Source organism: Chlorocebus sabaeus, chromosome 29 (assembly GCF_047675955.1).
Source record: "Chlorocebus sabaeus isolate Y175 chromosome 29, mChlSab1.0.hap1, whole genome shotgun sequence".
Classification (NCBI taxonomy): domain Eukaryota; kingdom Metazoa; phylum Chordata; class Mammalia; order Primates; family Cercopithecidae; genus Chlorocebus; species Chlorocebus sabaeus.
In genome coordinates this window covers 1,348,699-1,366,911 of record NC_132932.1, presented here as the reverse complement: position 1 = coordinate 1,366,911, position 18,213 = coordinate 1,348,699, and the positions used below count along the sequence as shown (strand labels likewise).

The 18,213-nt window shown below is 50.5% G+C and overlaps 2 protein-coding genes and 1 long non-coding RNA gene across 5 annotated transcripts in view; 1 reads left to right on the top strand and 2 right to left on the bottom strand.

The window, feature by feature from the left end:
- Positions 1-471: 471 nt before the first annotated feature.
- On the bottom strand, positions 472-11,754 carry AJUBA (ajuba LIM protein). Its single transcript, XM_007990812.3, has 8 exons — positions 10,417-11,754; positions 7,523-7,624; positions 5,827-5,894; positions 5,638-5,700; positions 4,452-4,582; positions 4,317-4,368; positions 3,553-3,621; positions 472-3,071 (listed from the first exon to the last, which is right to left on the bottom strand). Exons 1-8 carry the CDS (start codon positions 11,420-11,422, stop codon positions 2,946-2,948), a joined length of 1,617 nt encoding a protein of 538 aa, XP_007989003.3. The 5' UTR covers positions 11,423-11,754; the 3' UTR covers positions 472-2,945.
- Positions 7,168-18,213, top strand: part of LOC119620263 (uncharacterized) — a 17,191-nt gene continuing 6,145 nt past the window's right edge. The window contains exon 1 of the long non-coding RNA XR_012091769.1: positions 7,168-7,284. This is a non-coding gene — a long non-coding RNA (uncharacterized lncRNA). The remainder of the gene's footprint in view (positions 7,285-18,213) is intronic.
- Positions 15,969-18,213, bottom strand: part of C29H14orf93 (chromosome 29 C14orf93 homolog) — a 24,615-nt gene continuing 22,370 nt past the window's right edge. For all 3 annotated transcript variants that reach the window (XM_007990805.3, XM_007990808.3, XM_073012934.1), the window contains 2 exons: positions 16,768-16,880; positions 15,969-16,499 (listed from right to left, as the gene is read on the bottom strand). In XM_007990805.3, coding sequence (XP_007988996.3) covers positions 16,080-16,499; positions 16,768-16,880 — 533 coding nt within the window. In that variant the 3' untranslated portion in view covers positions 15,969-16,079. The remainder of the gene's footprint in view (positions 16,500-16,767; positions 16,881-18,213) is intronic.

The window sequence follows — 18,213 nt, the reverse complement described above, 5'->3', positions numbered from 1 at the left end:
CCTGATCTCCTGACCTCGTGATCCTCCCACCTCAGCCTCCCAAAGTGCTGGGATTACAGGGGTGAGCCACTGTGCCTGGCCAAGACTCCCAACTTTAAAAAAAAAAAAAAGAGGTGGGGCTCAGTGGCTCACGACTGTAATCCCAGCACTTTGGGAGGCTGAGGCAGGCAGATCATCTGAGCTCAGGAGTTTGAGATCACCCTGGCCAACATGGCAAAACCCTGTCTCTACTAAAAATACAAAAATTAGCCGGGTGTGGTGGCGCCTGCCTATAATCCCATCTACTCAGGAGGCTGAGGCAGGAGAATCACCTGAACCCAGGAGGCAGAGGTTGCAGTGAGCTGAGATCGCACCACTGCACTATTGCACTTCAGCGTGGGCGACAAAACGAGATTCTGTAAAAAAGAAAAAAAACAAAAAACAAAAAACAAAAAACCTGAGGGGATGGATGTAAAGTTACACAAGCTTGTCTGGATTTCCCATCACAGGGCCTTTGTATTCACTTATTTAACAATAGTACAGAAGAAGGGATCTCAGCTGTACAAGAAGTAATTCAGTTTCAGAACATTTCTCACTTCAACAAGGTGCATTTTCCCCTCTGGCACTCAGTTGTATAAATCTGAACTCTTTCCCTCTCACTCAGAGATCTCCTCTATGTATTTCCCAGGTTGGCTGGCATAGTCATCTTAGAATAGCCCCCAAATGTGGAATTTCTGTTGTCAGGAGTCATCATTTCCAGTATGAAACTCACTGAGTGATAGAAAATGAGGACTAAAGATCAAAGATTACTAGATTAATTTGCCTAAAACCAATTCCCCTAAAACCAATTAGTCTAAAATAAATATTTATCAAATCTGCAGCATTTCAAAAGGGTTTAGCAGATTCACCCTCTTAGTTATTACTGTTGTCTGTATAACTTTTTTTTTTTTTTATAGTTTAATGTATTTTAATAGCAAACTTACAGGAACAGCGCAGAAGACAGACAACATTAAAAACATGTACTTGCATGTAGGACAACTCAGTTAGAAAAGCACAGTGAATGGATGGAATCTACTGTATGATAAAAATGCTACAAACACCATTTAGTTGCCGTCAATAAGAAATTTACTTGTTTTTAAAAAATCCAAATCTGTTGTCTGTATAACTTTTCATTGTAAGTCAACTGAATATGCCTCATGCCTATTCATTTGTTTAAGATATACTGGCCTTTTAACAGTAGGAATGTAGAAGTTAGACCAAAGCATCAAAATCACATTGAACTCCATTACATTTTTCAAGGCATTTAATTTGTAAAGGAATATTGGATTAAGAAACAAAAAAAATGATACACAAAATGCCTGTACCAATTGTATTTATTGCTAGAAACTTTAAACTTTTTAAAAAAGTTTTTGAAAGGTAGATAACATAGAAAAAGACATCCATAAAGGTAGGAAGCAATCTCATCATTACAAAGTGCTGCAAATTTGATAAATTTATGTTGCTGATAATAACTCAGAAGTACTCTTGGATGAATAGATATAAATCCTTGAAATATCCAAAGCAAGACAAAAAAGAATAGGACACCTAAATGGATATAAACACACCAAAATACGAATTGAGCTTTTGGCAAATTAGTCATTAAGTCATTAACTTTAAGCAAACAAGTTTTCAGTAAATTGGTTTTAAGAAATCTAGCTTTAGGTGAACTAGTTTCAGGCAAACTGACTAGTACCAAATCAGTGTTTTGCTCCCTCCAGTTCCCCCCAACTGTAGTTTTGGGATTGTGATGGATGCAATCCAGGACCCCTCTGAGAGGTGGCAAGTGAGATTCTACTAGGAAACCAAGTGTACAAGTGACCTGAGAGTAAGACAGAGTGTGTGTGTGTGTGCGCGCACGCACATGAACACAAGCACACATGCATACGCTGGGCTGTATGGCTCAGTGCACCTAAACTTGGGAGTGTAGCTAAGCTGAAGCTTCCTAGACATCCTCCCAACAAGCTCCACACCCACGCAGACCTGCTTATTACCTACCATAGCCAAGGAGAAGAGCAACCACGTACAAGCACCTACCTAGCCTCCCCAGACCCACGTGAGTCCCTGAGAAACAGGGAATACAGGCAGCAACCCCACTCAGAGCTGGTCCCCATTCTCAGCAGACAGATAAGGAGCTCTCCTAGTCCTTAGAAGAAGGCCAATAAATAACTCATTAATGAGGTCCAGAGTTTCTACTTCTTCATCCAGATATAGGTGCAGGACCCCATATCTGACACTATGTGTCACAAAAAAGTGAGGAGCTTAAATTTGGTTGCCTAGCAGGAACTCACCACCCTAGACTTGCTGCCTCTCAGGGGGATCCCATCCTGCATCAACCACAACCCCAAAACTCTGGGGTTTGGGGGAGCTGGAGGGAGAATTACACTTTGATTTGGTTCTAGTTAGTTTAGCTGAAACTAGTTGATTTAAAGCTAGGTCCTCTACTCGTGGAATCTGGGACCAGAACATTATGTGACTCCTGCACAATCATATACTAGGCCAGACACAGTGGCTTACGCCTGTAATCCCAGCACTTTGGGAGGCCAAGGTGGGAGGATCACTTGAGCCCAGGAGTTCAAGACTAGCCTGGGCAACATGGTGAGATCTCATCTCTAAAACAAACAAAATATATATACTGAAGATACAGAATCAGATGTTCAGAAAGTACTGGAACCCTCCTGTGTGTGCCTAAGCTCAGGATGCACACATGGGAAAAAGGCCAGTCACCCCCACCCTGGTAAATATAAGGTTTCTCTTCCACAATCCATTTGGAATGTCATGATCTTTGGGTCTCCAGTCCTTGGGGTCCTCCCCAGAGGACTCTTTTGCCAGGCCTGTAGAGTGCATTATTTGCCTTGGCTGGCCTCAGAGGGGCCCACTGGCCAGAGCAGTTTGTCAGTGGTGGTGACAGCAGCAGCAGTGATTGCAGCTCAGATATAGTTGGCAGGGGCTTGTCGGGCATTGAGCCGCTGCACGTGGCAGCCATGGCAAAGCAGGTGCCCATCCAGAGGGAAACAGCAGCAGCCTTCCTCATCACTCAGCTGCATCCGGCAGTCCTAGGGAAGAAGGCACCTAGTTCACCTCAGCCCAGGCACCTTGGATACTGAGGGCATCTTAGGAGTCTGTCCTGCTCAACACCTGACTCCTAATAACTGGAAGAAAGGGATGGGGTGGGAAGGGCAGGATGGAAGGGATGGAAGAGCAATCTGAGAAAATATTAATACCTCAGCTGGACACCAGGTGTCGCTGCTGCAGCAGAAATAACGACACTAGTCTGTCTGTACAGCAGTTTGACCAGACTCGCTACTCTTAGAAAGTCCTGACTCTGGGAGAGTCAGATTCAGAAAGGACTAAGCAACTTGGACCAGAGAAAGTGGCTGGAGGGGACAAAAAAAAAGACTGAAGATAGGTCACAGTATCTTTCTGGTTTCCCATGCCCTACACCTCTCCCATAGATGTCTGGTTGTTGCAGGACTTGACTCCTACCCTCTTCCCATTTCCACTTCTTCTCCAGCACCGCTGAACCCCAACACTCACCTCACAGTGGTAGCACTCAAAGTGATAATCTCGGTCCATGGATATCACTCTCACGATGTCCTCACAGCCCTGAAACATGCAGACCCCCATGGAGATGAGAGCAGCATGTTGCTTCACCTCCACCTCCCTCATATATAACCCTTCCCACCCCATGGGAAGATCATACAAATGGCCCCAGAGTCTCTCTGCGATTGCAGTAGTTTTAAGATGCCTCTGCAAATCCTACCAGAACTCTCCTTATCTCCTTCACTGGGCTGCCCCCATGTAGCACACTCCCTCTGTACAAGAGCCCTGGCCTTACCTGCGTCTCCCAGTTGTGGGGGAAGGAAAGGGGCAGGAGGCATAAATAAAGTAGGCTAGGCTGGGAACAAGGGAATCCAATAAGATCTGGCTTCTCTCCGTAGGTACATCCTCTACACACAGCTTAAATCATTTCTGACCCATTCCTACCAGTGCTGAGGATTCTTCCCACCTTTTTCCAGCCCCTACATCTGCAGTCTGGTGACCTCAACCTCAAAGAAAGTCTCCTCCTCTGGACTGGGATAGAAGAGATGGAGCCTGGGCCCAGTTAGGCTTTCAGACATGTCCAGGCCCGGATGTTAGGGTCAGGGTGGTGACCCCAAGAGGCAGAGTCACACGGGAATCTTCACAGAGTACATTCCTTGGCATTATCGCTTCCGGCAGGAGGCCAGGCAGCATGTCCCTAACCCTACGCCAGAGGCAGTGGCACTGGCTGCCCTGAAGGAGAACCCAGACATACTGACCTCAGAGGGGAGGATGGGTTGGCCACAGGCTGCACACTTAGGAGCATAATTTCTGAAAGACAGAGGGAAGAGATGAGCTGAGGTTGGGGAATCCCTGGACCCAGTTCCACACTGCATCCCGAGGGGTGGACTCACTTGTGGTAGTCGGTGACACAGTATACTTGGTTGGAGAAGTCCACTGTGAAGGGGATGCCATCCAGGCACTTGTTGCAAACAATGCATCGGAAACAGCCTGGGTGATAGGACTTCCCCATTGCTTGTAGGATCTGGCTCATGGGGTAGCAAGAGAATCAGTCTCCCTCCAGTCTCAGTTCTCCAGCTGCCCATTATGCCCCTTGTTACTCCCATTAACCTCATCCAACCCGCTATACTCCTAGACACAATGCTATGTAATGTGGGGGAAGAAGTCTTAAAATGGAGGCAGAAACCCTGAAAAATGCCTGAGAGAGCATATTCAGACCAGTAGAGTTTAACTCTGGCTGCATATCAGGATCATCGAGGGAGCTTTTAAAAAACATCAGTGCTTTGGCCTCCTCCAGGCCTATCATCACAATCTCTGGTGATGGGATCCAAACACTGTTTTTTTGTTTTTTGTTTTTTGTTTTAGTTCTTCCCAGCTGATCTGCTAGGCTACCATGATTGATAATCACTGATTTAATCCTATCTCTCCTTTTTATAGAAAATAAAACTGAGTCCCAGGTGATCCTAACCAGTAGCAGAAAGGGGATTAAGACTCAGGACCCCAGGCTGGGCACGGTGGCTCATGCGTGTCATCTAGCACTTTGGGAGGCTGAGGCAGGAGGATCACTTGAGGCCAGGAATTTGAGACCAGCCTGGCCAACATGGCAAAACTCGTCTCTACTAAACATATAAAAATTAGCCACGCATGGTGGCGCACACCTGTAGTCCTAGCTTGGGAGGCTGAGGCACTAGAATCACTTGAACCTGGGAGGCAGAGGTTGCAGTGAGCCAAGATCATGCCACTATGTCAGAGCGAGACTCTGTCTCAAATAAATAAAAATAAATAAATAAAAAGACTCAGGACCCCACACTCCTAGCTCAGGCTGGAAGGCCTGACTATGCCTGCAGAATTAGGAAGGGGCCAGGTTACAGAAGCCTGGGTTGACAGGCTTTTGAGCCCAGACTTGATTCCATAGGCAGAGGGACGCCACTGTAAACAGCTGCTCTGGGGAGGAATGGGATGAAAGTGATTCATCTGTGACAGGCTTCTTCCCCCAGCCTTCTCTCAGTATCCATTTAGTCCCTGATTCCACCCCTCAGCCTCACAGTGAGAGTTCTCAGCTGAAGGCACTTTACTTACCTTCTCCAAAATCAAGTGGCCACAGACACAGCATTTCTCAGCTGCCTCCTGAAACCCTGAAAACTAAAGTCAAAGACAAGACAAAGGGAGGCTGTTATCAAACTGAGAATGATGGGTGGTACTCCAATGGGCCACCAAGAAGGGGGTCAGTATGGAAACCAATTCCAGGTCCAGGTGACCCTTACTCACCAGATAATCTTCCTCACAGTACACAGAGCCGTTGACACTGTAGAAAGCCTTGCAACGCAAAGTTCGCCCTAGAAACAGCAGAAAAGGGGCTGGAACCTATCCCACAGCCCAGGTGCAAGACTTGTGGGGTCACTGCTCCCCAGTGCTGCATAATATATTTAAACCTGGACTTTGTACTTTTCCTCCTAACTGCTGTCTGTCCTTCTTCCCCACACAAAAATTCCATCTGATGCAATTCTAATTTGCTTTGGCTTCATTCCAGCCAACTTCCCCTCTCTTCTGCTTGCTGCTCCTCCAGCTCCTGCCTCCTTAACAGTTTTCTAGGGCCCTCCCCTAAACAAACTGCCTTCCTCTCCAGTGCACAGGAAGCCACCTGGGAGAGTAAAGCCAACTACATGCTGGAATACATGAGCTCTTAATAAGGTACTATATGATTTGCATAGAGAGAATCACATTGTTACAGGCCTTGCCCTCTGGGACCCTTCAACCTAGAAGCCTCTTCACCTGAGCATATCTAGTCTGCTCTCAAAGGCCTATCTGTCTCCTTCCAGGGACAGACTCTATGGAGGTCAGGACTGGAGTTACTGCAGGACAAAGTGCTTTGTTTGGAAGCAAAGCAGGTCCCCTTTCCTGTTTGTTTAAGGCTGCTTCCCTAAGCTTAGAGGGACCCAGAGTCTCTAGGGTAAGAGACAACCCAGGATCTTCTTCTAGCAGACAAGGCAGGACCATTCCCCATGTGACCAACCCCCCGGACTGCTCCCAGGTGTCTACATTATCAGGGATAGGGGAGGAGTGAGAACAGGTGGAGCATGAGCAATTTTCCCACCTTTGCCTTCTTCCCCTCAAAATCCCCACTTCCAATTCTGTCCAGTGGGTTAGGAAAGCTGACTTAGAAGCTCATGAGACACAGGGGAGGAAAGAGAGGGAAAGAGATATAGCCAGAAGAGGCCCTGTAAACAGAAGGATAGACAGACAGATGAGCCTAAAGAGAAACAGGCAGAAACTGGGGGAGTGAGAAAAGCTGAGTGCTGAAGTCAGACAGGCAGAGATAGGAGATTAAAGGTTTAGCAAAGGAATCAGAATGGGTAAGCAGTGAGGAGGGGGTAATGAGGGAGGGGAGGGGGGCAGTTAAGGCCGCTGGGAGCATCCCCCCTTTCCAAGTGGGCCTCCTGAGCTAACAGTGGCAGGCATTCCTGGAGCGTGATGTCATCAGCTTGGCATGGCCCGGTGGCCTGCACTCTAGTGAGGTGGCTGAACTCTGACCAGCCAAGAGAAAACCCCCCTCTCCGCCCCCAGCAGCTCCCCACTCCCCCAGCCTGCCCCCACCCTCCCCACATTCCAATCTTTCACTGTCGCCCCAGGCAACTTGGCTGCCCAAGACCAAGCCCCACCAAGAAGCTGGAGGGCCAGGCGAGTCCAGGATGGGCAAGCAGGGAGGCACGAGAAGGAGAAACAGAGGTAAGGAAGGAAGGAGGGACTCCAGAAAGGAGACCCACCAGGGGGAGGGAGAGCCAAGTAGAGGGCAGACAAGGAAGCAAGAGAGGTGGAGCAGCTGTGGACCTCCAGACACTTGGTGGGGATCCAACAGCTGCTCTGTGAGCAAATGAAGAGGCAAAAGCTCTCCTCCTGTTCCCTATAGCACTTGTGTGTATGTGGGCAGGGGAGGGGAGTGCTTGAGTGTTGGGGCTACACTCACCACAAGAGCAGCAGACAAAGCACTGGGTGTGGTAGAGGCTGTCCAGGGCCTGGCAAGCATTGCTCTGCCCATAGATGCCTTTGTTGCACTTGATACAGGTGCCTGAGAAGAGAAAAGAGTGTCACACTCTACTCCCCCAGGTCAAAACCAGGGATTCCCAAGCTTTCCTGACTGCCCTTTCCTGATGTGCCAGGGGTCACAGTCTCCCTTTGATGGGCTCCCTTCTGAGAAGAGAAGAGAAGAAGTAATGACATGTAGCAAGATCTTGGTTGAGCAGATCCATTCTTGTTTAATTACTCAACAGATATTTTCTGAGCATCTATTTTGTGCTTAACGCAGCACCACTACCTGAGGAAACCTGGAGAAGGTCAGAGATATGGTCCCTGACATTCAGATGCTTAGTTTCTGTTGGGGAGAAAAGATTATACAGGCAAGGTATGATCTCTGTTGCAGTGTGTAGGATGAATGGTCAAAGATGCCGGTCCACAGGTGCTTAGCAGCAGACTTGAAAAAACTTTCTAGAGAAAGCAGGCTAGGCCCAGAAAGCCTCTCTGGGACTTAAGTTTCCCATCAGTCAAACGAGCTGTTCAGTTATAGAATGATTTCTCTCTGCTGCAGACTTCCAAGGATGGAGAAAAGGATCTGGCTCAGCAGAGGGCTCTGTGCAGAGGGGACCATGTGAGCATGACTCCTGTGGGGAGGTGACTGCTGAGAATGTAGGGTGTGTTCCAGGAACCAGGGTTGAACAGGAAAGCAGGGAGAGTAGCAGAGCCCCTGATGCCTCCTAGTCACCTTCTATCTTGGGAAGAACACAGAACTGAACTGCTTGCTATTCTCCAAAGTCCCCCGCTAAGATATATACACCTGGCTCTGGGACTCGCCTTTCCTGGGTGTGTTCTTCCCTCCCTCCACTCCCCAATTCCAGGCCCATGAGTGAGGGCTAGGGCCTGTCTTTGGGGAGCAGATCCCAACGGGCCCGCCCCACCTCTCCCCCTCGGCAGGCTGCCACACTCCCTGCCTGTTGGGGCCCATCCCAGTCTTTGCCCAGGGGCTTGGGAGCCTGTGCAGCAGCTGCAGCAACTGATGGGCCCAGACCTGTCCTGCTCCCACCCTCTGGCAGCTGGGCAAGGCTGAAGCCAAGGAAGAGGGCCCCTACTAGGGGCAGGAGGAGGGTACAGTCAAGCTGGGGCTGGCGGCACAAGGGGTATGTAGGGGTTGTCAAAGGAGGCAATCTCACTCCCAGGGAGAAGGGGCCCCCATCTCTGAATTCAAAATGTGGCTTCCTCATGGAAGTGAAGATCTGCCCCAATATTGCCATGCCAGGGGGTCCCATTAGAGCCGTTCTTTAGAAAACCTTGGACATTATGGGAAGAGCAAATGAAACTGCTCAGGCATGTTGGCCTTACCTCATCTAACCCAGCATATCTACACCTATGTTCTTCCTGCTCTTTTATTGCAGTTTCTCTGAGTTCCTTTCTTCCTTTTGGCTCTGATGGTTCAGCCAAAAAGACTTCTTTACTAGCCACCTCTCCTGGGCCTCAAAACAAAACTGCTAAATGGGCCCTGTCATTCAGTCTTCCTTGATCAAAGCGGTTTGGCATCATCTCCCCTGGGCTTTCCTCTCGGTGGATTTGGAAGTGGGGAAAAGAATGGGGGTGGAGGTTGGGGGTTGAGTTATGCAGCGCCCTTGTGGCCTGCCGCCCTGCTACCTCTGAACCTCCTACCCAACCATCCCTCCCTGGCCGCGTTCCTCTTCCTATTCACTTTTCCAGCCATAGAGTTCTACAGCATGGGGTCCAGGAGTGGGGCATGAGTGGTGAGAAGAGATGCTTGGAAAAGTGAAAGAGGCCCACAGCCCTCAGGGGGTAAGCCTGCCACTTCTTTCCAATCACAGTCATATTCGAAGTTTTTTAGGTGTGTAGTAGAGCCTGTGAATTGTGACTAAAAGATCTTTCAAGGCCCTGATGTTCCTCATAGCTGAAACATATAATCAATCAATACTTTTGGAACAGAGTAGGGGAGGGAGCCAGCGACCAGGTTTCCTCGACAGCGTGAGGAAGTAAGGCGCTACTTCTAGCCGGAATTCTGAGAGGTTATAACCAGAATTCAAGATCAGGTTCTTTCTGGCAATAACACAGGGTCGTTATCCATCCAGAGGTAATGGTGTCCCAGCAGTCATCGCTTTTGCCCTGACTTCCGGAGGATGGGGAAAATAGAGGCTGGTACTACTGGGTCTCTGATTAAATGCCCACGCACGCACCTAGCCAACAGGACTGGGGAGGGACAGCGGTTAGGTCCCAGGACGCTCCATCCCGCCTCCCAGGCTCCATTTCCCCGACAGCCGCCACTACTCTTGTGTGTGCTAGGGAGCGCCCCCCATCCCCGAACCCCACCCCTCCGCCCGTGGCACCTGGAGCGCCCGGGCAGGAGTCGGCACGCACGCGGCCCGCCTGCCCCGCCCCCCCACCCGCACATTCTCCGAATTCCTGCGGGCGGAGCCTGGGCCCGGGTGGGGGCGCGGCGCGCACAGACCTCCAGGGGCACCGCCGTGAAGGGGGGAGCAGGTTGGGGGGGATGCGCCCTCACTGCCCCACTTGGTCCTTTCCCTACGAGGCCTCCTGCCGCGAAAAACCGAGCTTCAAATGCTTGAGAAACAGACTCACGCGATACCAGGAGGGTTGAATTTAGCAGAAATAAGGAGCCCTGGTTCACTTGAACACTAGCAGGAAGGGGACAGTGCTCTGGGGCCGCCCCCATCCATCCCTCTTGTTTCTTTCCTAGTCCCGCGTCTTCACTTCGGACCCCGGGGCGCCGGCACTTTGGGCCGTCGGGGCAGTGGAGAACCGAATGCCGTGACGGGTCCCTTCCCGTCCCTAACCACTTCCCTCACTCACCGAAGTAGTCCTCCCTGGCCTCCGACTCCCGCATCCTGGCCCGGGCGGCCTCCGGAACGAAAGGACCTGGCGGCTCCTCCAGACCCGACGGCTCAATCCCCGAGGGTTCTCCGCGGGCGCCGGGTTCTCGCCCACCGGTGCCCACCGTCAGGCGAAGCAACGCTGTCAGCTCGTCCTGGTACCGGGCGCCCACGGCGCAGTCCCCGTAGCCGGTCACAGAGTGTCGTCCGGGTTGCGCCCCCCGTCTCTCCAAAGGCCCCGCCGCTCCCACTCCGGCCCCGGCTAGAGCTCCAGGGCTGCCCAGGGCCGGGGGATACGAGTGGCGGCTTTCCTGGCAGCCGAACCCCGCGGGCCGCTGAGCGTACAGTCGGTCCAGGGCGGCATGGAGCTCCGGATAGGCGGACGGGACCCCTCCGGGAGAATAGCCTGCCGGCGCTCCGGCCAGCGGTGGGCCAAACAGGCACGGCCCCGCTGGCAAGGGGCTCCCGTGGCGCTGGTCGTAGCCCATGCTGATGCCGCTGGTGCGATTGCTGCAAGGCCGGCTACCTCCGGCTCCGCCAGCCCCCGCCCCGTCCAGCAGCAGGCTGCCCCGGGGGCTGGACGGCTTGCTAGCGTCGCTGGCCGAGCTACTGGCGAAGCTGGAGCGGGGGCTCAGGGCCGGGGCCGTGGCCTCCAGCCGAAAATCGGGGGACAACGACTGAGGTAGAGGCAAGGCCCGGGTGGGCGGCGGCCCCCCGGGAAAGGAGCCTTCGTAGCGCGGTGCCTCAAAGGAGCCGCGCGGACTCCGCTCAGCGTCCAGGGAACCTTGCTCCCGGGCCGGCTCTAGCGGCTCGTCCCCAGGTCCCCCAGCAGCTCCTCGGGGCCCTGACTTCCTAGGTCCCCCCAACCCACTTAGGCGCCCCTTGCCCGGCCCGGGGGTCCCGTCGGACCCAGACCGGCTAGATTCACCCTTTCTGCGGCCGAACTTCTCCAGCAGGCGACTGGCTTTCTCTCCTAACCGCTCCATGCCCTCGGGTCTGGGGCCTCTCGCCCCCTCCCCGCCTGGCACCCTGCGGCGTCTCGGCGGCCGCTTCTCTTTCCCTGCAGCCGGACTCTGGTTCCCCAGGGGCGCAGGGGAAGCACAGGGGCTCAGCCGGCGGCCTGGATGCCCGGCGCCAGGAATCCCACAGCATCCCCCAGCGGGAGGGGCTGCGTCCCCTCGCGCATCTGGGGCTGAGCGGGGCTAGCAGGGCCTCTGGCCGCGGCTGTCCCGTCCACAGGTCTCTCTGTTCACGCGTCGACTCGCCCGACTGCCCCACTCTCCCCGGCCCCCGCCCCCCTCGCTCTCACGCTAGCCACGGACCGAACTTCTCTCCCAAACTTTTGTCTGCTTGGCCGGATCTACTTTCCTAGGAGGGCGGAGCGCGGCGTGTGTGAGAGGGCCGGGGGCGGCCGCGCAGGAATAGCTGGTGTGCGTGCAGAGAGGGCGCTGGCGCTAACTGCCCTGGATGTGGAGGCCCGCGGACTGTACATGAGAGGCGGGCAGGGGCAGTTGGGGCAGCTGCCCCTACAACACTCAAGAATTGAAACAGGAAAGAGTGTGGAGGTAGGGGACGGGGACTCTTTGTCCGCAGTTGGAATGCGCGGAGGGGCATGGTGGAATGTGGCGCGGCCGGGACCAGACGACAGGAGGCATGTTCTGCGCTAGCACCGTGACTTTGTTCCCAGCATGGGGACTGTGGGAGAGATGGAGAGAGACTGGTACGGAAATAGAGAGACAAGGAGAGAGCCATAAAGAGGAAGACAGAGAGAAAGAAGACAAATGCATAAAGAGGTTCAGAGACATGTACGCAAAGACAGCCCTGAAAAGTGACGAAGCCCACAGAGAGAGGTGGAAGACAGGTAGCGAAAGAAAGGGAGAGCTGGGGAGCAAAGAGGAGTGTGGACGATGCAGTGACCGAAGGGTGCGCAAAGGAAAGGACAAGCTTGACCGGATAGAATGAGAGACAAACAGATAAACTGCAATTAAAAGGCACCACCTTCTGGACCCAAAAGTTTTGTGATGGTGGAGAAATTTTGTGTCTGTAAAAGCAGTGAAAAGGAGTGAGGAAAATGGGACTAATCTCTCCCTTGAGAGGGAGGGAAAGAGATCTAGTGTGTGTGTAGAAGCAGTGAAAAAGAGTGAGGAAAAGGTTTGGGACTAATCTCTACCTTAAGGGTAGGACAGTTAGAGGGATAGACAGACACCCCCTGGTGTTAGGAAATGAGATTTTTAGCAAACATTTCAGGTGATTATGGAGATTGAAGGCCTGGTTTTAGGGCCAACGAATACCTTCCCCCGTTGGTTTTGGTCGACAGAAGACTGGTGATACGGAGTAAGTATTAAGAGGAAGAAAAGAAATGCCATGTAGAGGATTTGCAAATGAAAAGGAACAGGATGGAAAAGAGACTGATACTGACTATTTTAGAAGGATCAAGAATAAGGAAAAGAAACCCTGGCTGAAGCGGCGGGGCGCGGTGGCTCACGCCTGTAATCCCACTTTGGAAGGCCGAGGCGGGTGGATCACGAGGTCGGGAGTTTGCAAACAGCCTGGCCAGTATGGTGAAACCGCGTCTCTACTAAGAATACAAAAATTAGCTGGCGTGGTGGCACACACCTGTAGTCCCAGCTACTCGGGAGGCTGAGGCAGAAGAATCGCTTGAACCCGGGAGGCGGAGGTTGCAAAGAGCCGAGATTGCGCCACTGCACTCCAGCCTGGGCGACAGAGGGAGATTCCGTCTCAAAAAATTATTTAAAAAAACAGCCAATTAATTTTGCCCAGACTAGAACATCAGGGGCAAGGGGCGGAGGAAGTAGAATGGAGAAGGAAAACGACTGCTTTGTATTTAGATAGTAAACGAGTATGAAAATTATATGCAAACAAGTTGTGCATATTATTTTCATCTCAACATTTTGAACACCTTTTATAATTTTAGTGTAGCCTTAGGGAATGTGGAAAGAAAGGTTAATATCTTTTGGGAAATTAATTTGTGCCAAGCTATTTGGCTTCTTTGTCCTAGTTGCATTGTCTCCCTGACCTCATCTCCCCTGAGAATCAGCCTCTCTGTTTCCCTGGTCAAGGCCACAGCTTTTCTCTGATCCTGAGGAGAGTTTCCTACCAGACTGGAAGCAGGGAGGACTGAAAGCACTAGGAACAGAGGGGAGCTATCAGATTGCATCTAAAACCTGCTGTGAGCAACATCTTCAGAATTAACCATAATGTGTTCCCTCCTTTCCTGTGTCCAGATGGGGAAGGAGAACCTTGATTCTTCCTTCCAATTGCATCCAAAATATCCACACAACTTCCAAATACTAAGATTTGGAAGCTTTGATCCTTTGGGGTGAGGATGGGAGAGGAAATCTTATGAAATGCTGAGAAGCCATTAAAGGAGGCCCATGCAAGAGGTGGTGGTAACAATGGGCACAATTGGGATGAATAGCCTGTGTTTTCAAGGGATAACTGGAAGCAGAGATGAGCGAAGGGGAAGAAGTAGAAGACGCATATGCTAATAGGGCATGCTCCAATAGTGCTCATGACCTCAGGTGGCCTCTCCACAGTCTGAACTGGAGCTGGGATCTCCAAAGGCCCTCTTCATCCCCAATACTTTAATTATAATCTGTATACACAGGTGACTCCCTAATCCATATTTCCAGCCCAGTCTTTCTTGGACTTAAAAACTCAACTAACTACTAGCATCTCTACATGGCTGTCTCAGAAGCACCCAATATCCTAAACTGATATCTTCTCTGCCTCATGAAACTGGCTCCTCTAGCATTCTCTGAGTAAATGGCACAATCCTGTTAGCTGCTTAAACTAGAAATCTGAGCATCAACCCTATGTCCTCCTTCTCCCTGAACCTCAAATCCAACCAAGTCCTATCAATCACCAAGTTCTATTAATTCTGCTTCCTAACCATCTTCCAAATCTGTCCTCCCCTCATCACCACTATGTATGTCAAGTCACCATGTTTCCTCTCCTAAACCAATGCAAAAGTCTCCTGGTCAAGGCTTGCTCCCTGCAATCCATCTTATACCCTGAGGTCAAGTGATTTTTCAGTACAGAAGCTTTTCAACTTACAATGGAGTTATGTCTGGATAAACCCATCCACTATAAATTGAAAATATCATAAGGCAGAAGTGCTTCTTCAACGTACAATATTTTCAGCTTAAAATGGGTTTATCTGATGTAACTGCATCATAAGGTGAGGAGCACACCGAATCATTTTGCACCATCGTAAAGTTGAAAAATCCTAAGTCAAACCATCCTAAGTCAAACCAGTGAGTTGGGGACTTCCTGTAGGCAAAACCTGTCATTTTATTTCCCTGCTAAAAAAAACTTTCAACGATTTCTCACTGCCCTTGGGCTGAAGTCTGTACTCTGTATTATGAGGTCTCACTCTCCAGCCTCTCCTCTAGCATTATCCCTTCCCCAAACCAGTCTGCAGTAGAACTGGACCTTGTCTGTACTCTCTCTTGCCCCTGGACTTTTGCACCTGCTGTTCCCTGTTTGGAACACTCTCTCAGCCTCCCCTTTCCTTCTCCTGATTAACTCTTCCCCAGTTTAGACATTACACCCTCTCAGAAGCCGCCTTTCCACACTGCAAGAGTCAGTTAGCTACCCCTGCTGTATATTGCTATAGTGCACTCCACTCCACCATGGTCACCCTTATCACAGTTCATTTCATTGCCTACTCCACTGCCTGGCTTCCTGACGAGACTAAAAAAATCTCTGTACAGCGTCCAACCTTATCAACAATATATCCATAGCACAGTACCTGACACCTAGTAAAGCAATCAATATTTGTTGTAAGAATGAATAAATATAAAGGCATTTTTGCTTTTCAATACATCCAAAATGCACACCCCTTCTTCAAAATACAGCTTGGCTAACAGGACCAAGAAATAGCTGCAAAGCTGTGTATTTTGCTTGGTCACATAGTGGGAGAGAGGCTGCCAGTGAGACATGGGAACTCTTTAAGCCTAATTTCCTCATCTGCAAGATAGGAATAGTGAAATTTTCCTCATGTAATTCAATAAGCAATAGCTATTATATCAGGATTCCAGTTCCCCAATAGTGAGAACTTGTGTTCCTCTGGTCAGAAGACTCAAGCTCATGACTGAAACTGCCCACCAGGTGGCGGTATTAACCTGGACTGGTCCTGTTCAGTTTCCACTGCAGAGCAAGACCAGTAGTCATGGGGAAGCAAAAGGTGCAACCTAGGCTGCTTCCTCAGAGCTTTGGGTGGAACTGGGCAGGGGCAGAAACAACTCAGAGACGGGCATATGTCAAGAAGGCCTCATGTTTCTTGGACCCATCCTCCTCCTCTTCTCATCCCAGGCTTCTCCGAGACACTGTTTATGCTGAGGAATAAACATTTTCTGGCTTACTGTTCACACAGGAGGGAGTTTCTCCCCTTCTAGATAAGTTTTTATCCCACCAGAGTGTTCTGCTTCCATTTTCAGTAGAGACTGTGTTTAAAAACACACACACACCACACACACACACACACACACACACACACACAGAGGCAAATGTGCTTTCTCAGACTGCACAGAGCATCTCATTATTTTGTGAAGCCCCATGGCCACCTGTTTCTGAGACATGGGGCATGGCGGAAGCCAGAGTTATTCTTGGCTGTAGATTTTATTCATCCTTTTCCACCTTGATTTCAATGAATGAGTTCAAGTCAGGACAGCAGGTTTTGTGGGGTTGGTCAAAAGATGGGGAGACAGGTGCATTCTCATCCCCTCCCTCATCTTCCTCTTCTTGGAAATTAGGATTGTAAAGTTCTGGTGGAAGGAGCTGGGCTTCAGCAGAAGGCAGTCTGTCTGAGGGAGGCCCATACACACGGTTGGCTTTGGTGCCATGCTTAGAGTTAGCATCCAGGTGGTAGCAGAGCTCTGTGAGGCGCTGGGCCCGGAAACGGGGAGGGCGGGCCACCCACACACCTGGCTCATTAAGACTGTCCTCTTCATCTGACATCAGCTCCTCTGTCACATCCTTCCACAGACGTTGGTCCTCAGGTCCAAAATGCCTCATGATACTGGATCGGTTGGCAAAAAGCTAAGGCAGGAACCCAGGAGATAGATTAGGAAGGTAAATATTCTATGGATTAGATTTGGGGAAGAGGTTTGGTGGGGAAGGCTGTGTAAAATCTGTGCCTAAGTGAACCCAGTTCCCAAGTCAGATCTTAGCACTGGCTCACTGTTCTTCTCTATCTTCCTACATTCCTGGCTCTCAACCCTATTCTCAGATGCCATGTCCTCTGGCCCTTCCCACTCAGGGAAGGGTTTAGAGTTTAGTTTCTTGAAAGAAAGGCCTAGAAACCTACCCGATATCGGCGACTTCGAAGTTTCTTCTCCTCTTTTTCCTTCAGGCCTTTAAAGGGATTCAGGGAGTTGCGATACTCACGCCTCTTAGTAAGGAAGTAGGCCACACAGGCTCCTGAGGGGGAGGGAAGGAAGGGAGCAAGAAGGAGGGTCCTCTAGAGTAGTGGTCCTCAGCCCGTTTTTCTGCCCTAACACTAATGAATGGGAGGTTGGGGATCACTACTTAGATGATGGGCTTTTTTTTTTTTTTTTTTTTGAGACACAGTTTTGCTGTTGTTGCCTAGGCTGGAGTGCAGTGGCACAATCTGGGCTCACCACAACCTCTGCCTCCTGGGTTCAAGCGATTCTCCTGCCTCAGGCTCCCGAGTGGCTGGGATTACAGGCATGTGCCACCACACCCGGCTCTTTTTAGTAGAGACGGGGTTTCTCCATGTTGGTCAGGGTGGTCTCGAACTCCTGACCTCAGGTGATCTACCTGCCTCGGCCTCCCAAAGTGCTGGGATTACAGGCGTGAGCAACCGTACTTGGCCTAGATGCTGGGCTTTCTTGGCATAGACATTAGCATCTATTCACTCCTCTTTGGTTTAGGTTTCTTTTTATTTATTTATGATTTTGTTACGAGACAGGGTCTCGCTCTGTCACCCAGGCTTGGGGGCAGTGGCATGGTCATAGCTCACTGCAGCCTCAAACTCCTGGGCTTAAGTGATCTTCCAGCCTCAGCCTCCTGAGCAGCTGGGACTACAGGTGCACACACCGTGGCCGGCTAATTGGTTTAGCTTTCTTTGCCCACCTCCATCTCCAACACTAACTCCTCCCAAATATCTCCCATTGGAAAAAGACAACTCTACTTGCTCCTGTGTCTCCCAGCTCCCTCCACCAAATAAAACCTACCTCTTCTTGGGTGTGGTGGCTCACACCTGTAATCGCAACATTTTGGGAGGCCTCCTGCTGAGGCAGGAGGATTGCTTGAGCCCAGGAGTTTGAGACCAGCCTGGGCAACATAGTAAGACTCTTAAAAAAATTTTTTTTTTAAATAAAAAAAAAAATTTAAAAACAACAACAATCTACCCCTATTGCCACTCTTGATATAAGATTACAAGTATTTTTTCTTTTTCTTGAAACAAGGTTTGCCCACACTGGAGTTCAGTGGTACAATCTTGGCTCACTGCAACCTCCACCTCACAGGCTCAAGCAATCCTCCCGCCTCAGCCTCCCAAGTAGCTGGAACTATGTCATGCATGCCACCCCGCCCAGTTGATTTTTATTTTTGTTTGTTTGTTTTTGGTAAAGATGGGGTTTCACCATGTTGCCCATGCTAGTCTCAAACTCCTGGGCTGAAGCAATCCTCCTGCCTTGGTCCCCCAAAGTGCTAGGATTACAGGGATGAGCCACGGTACCTGGCCCTACCAGTACTTTTTCAGCAGAAGCTTTCATGATACTTCAGTGTT

Bases quoted from the DNA above. Each gene is read 5' to 3' on its own strand.
- AJUBA (XM_007990812.3), bottom strand. From the start codon at position 11,422: ATGGAGCGGTTAGGAGAGAAAGCCAGTCGCCTGCTGGAGAAGTTCGGC. The intron at 4,583-5,637 runs GTAAGTAAAGTG...CCCATGAGCCAG, and splicing joins GCCACTTGATTTTGGAGAAG to ATCCTACAAGCAATGGGGAA. The intron at 3,622-4,316 runs GTCAGTATGTCT...TGCATGTTTCAG, and splicing joins AACCCATCCTCCCCTCTGAG to GGCTGTGAGGACATCGTGAG.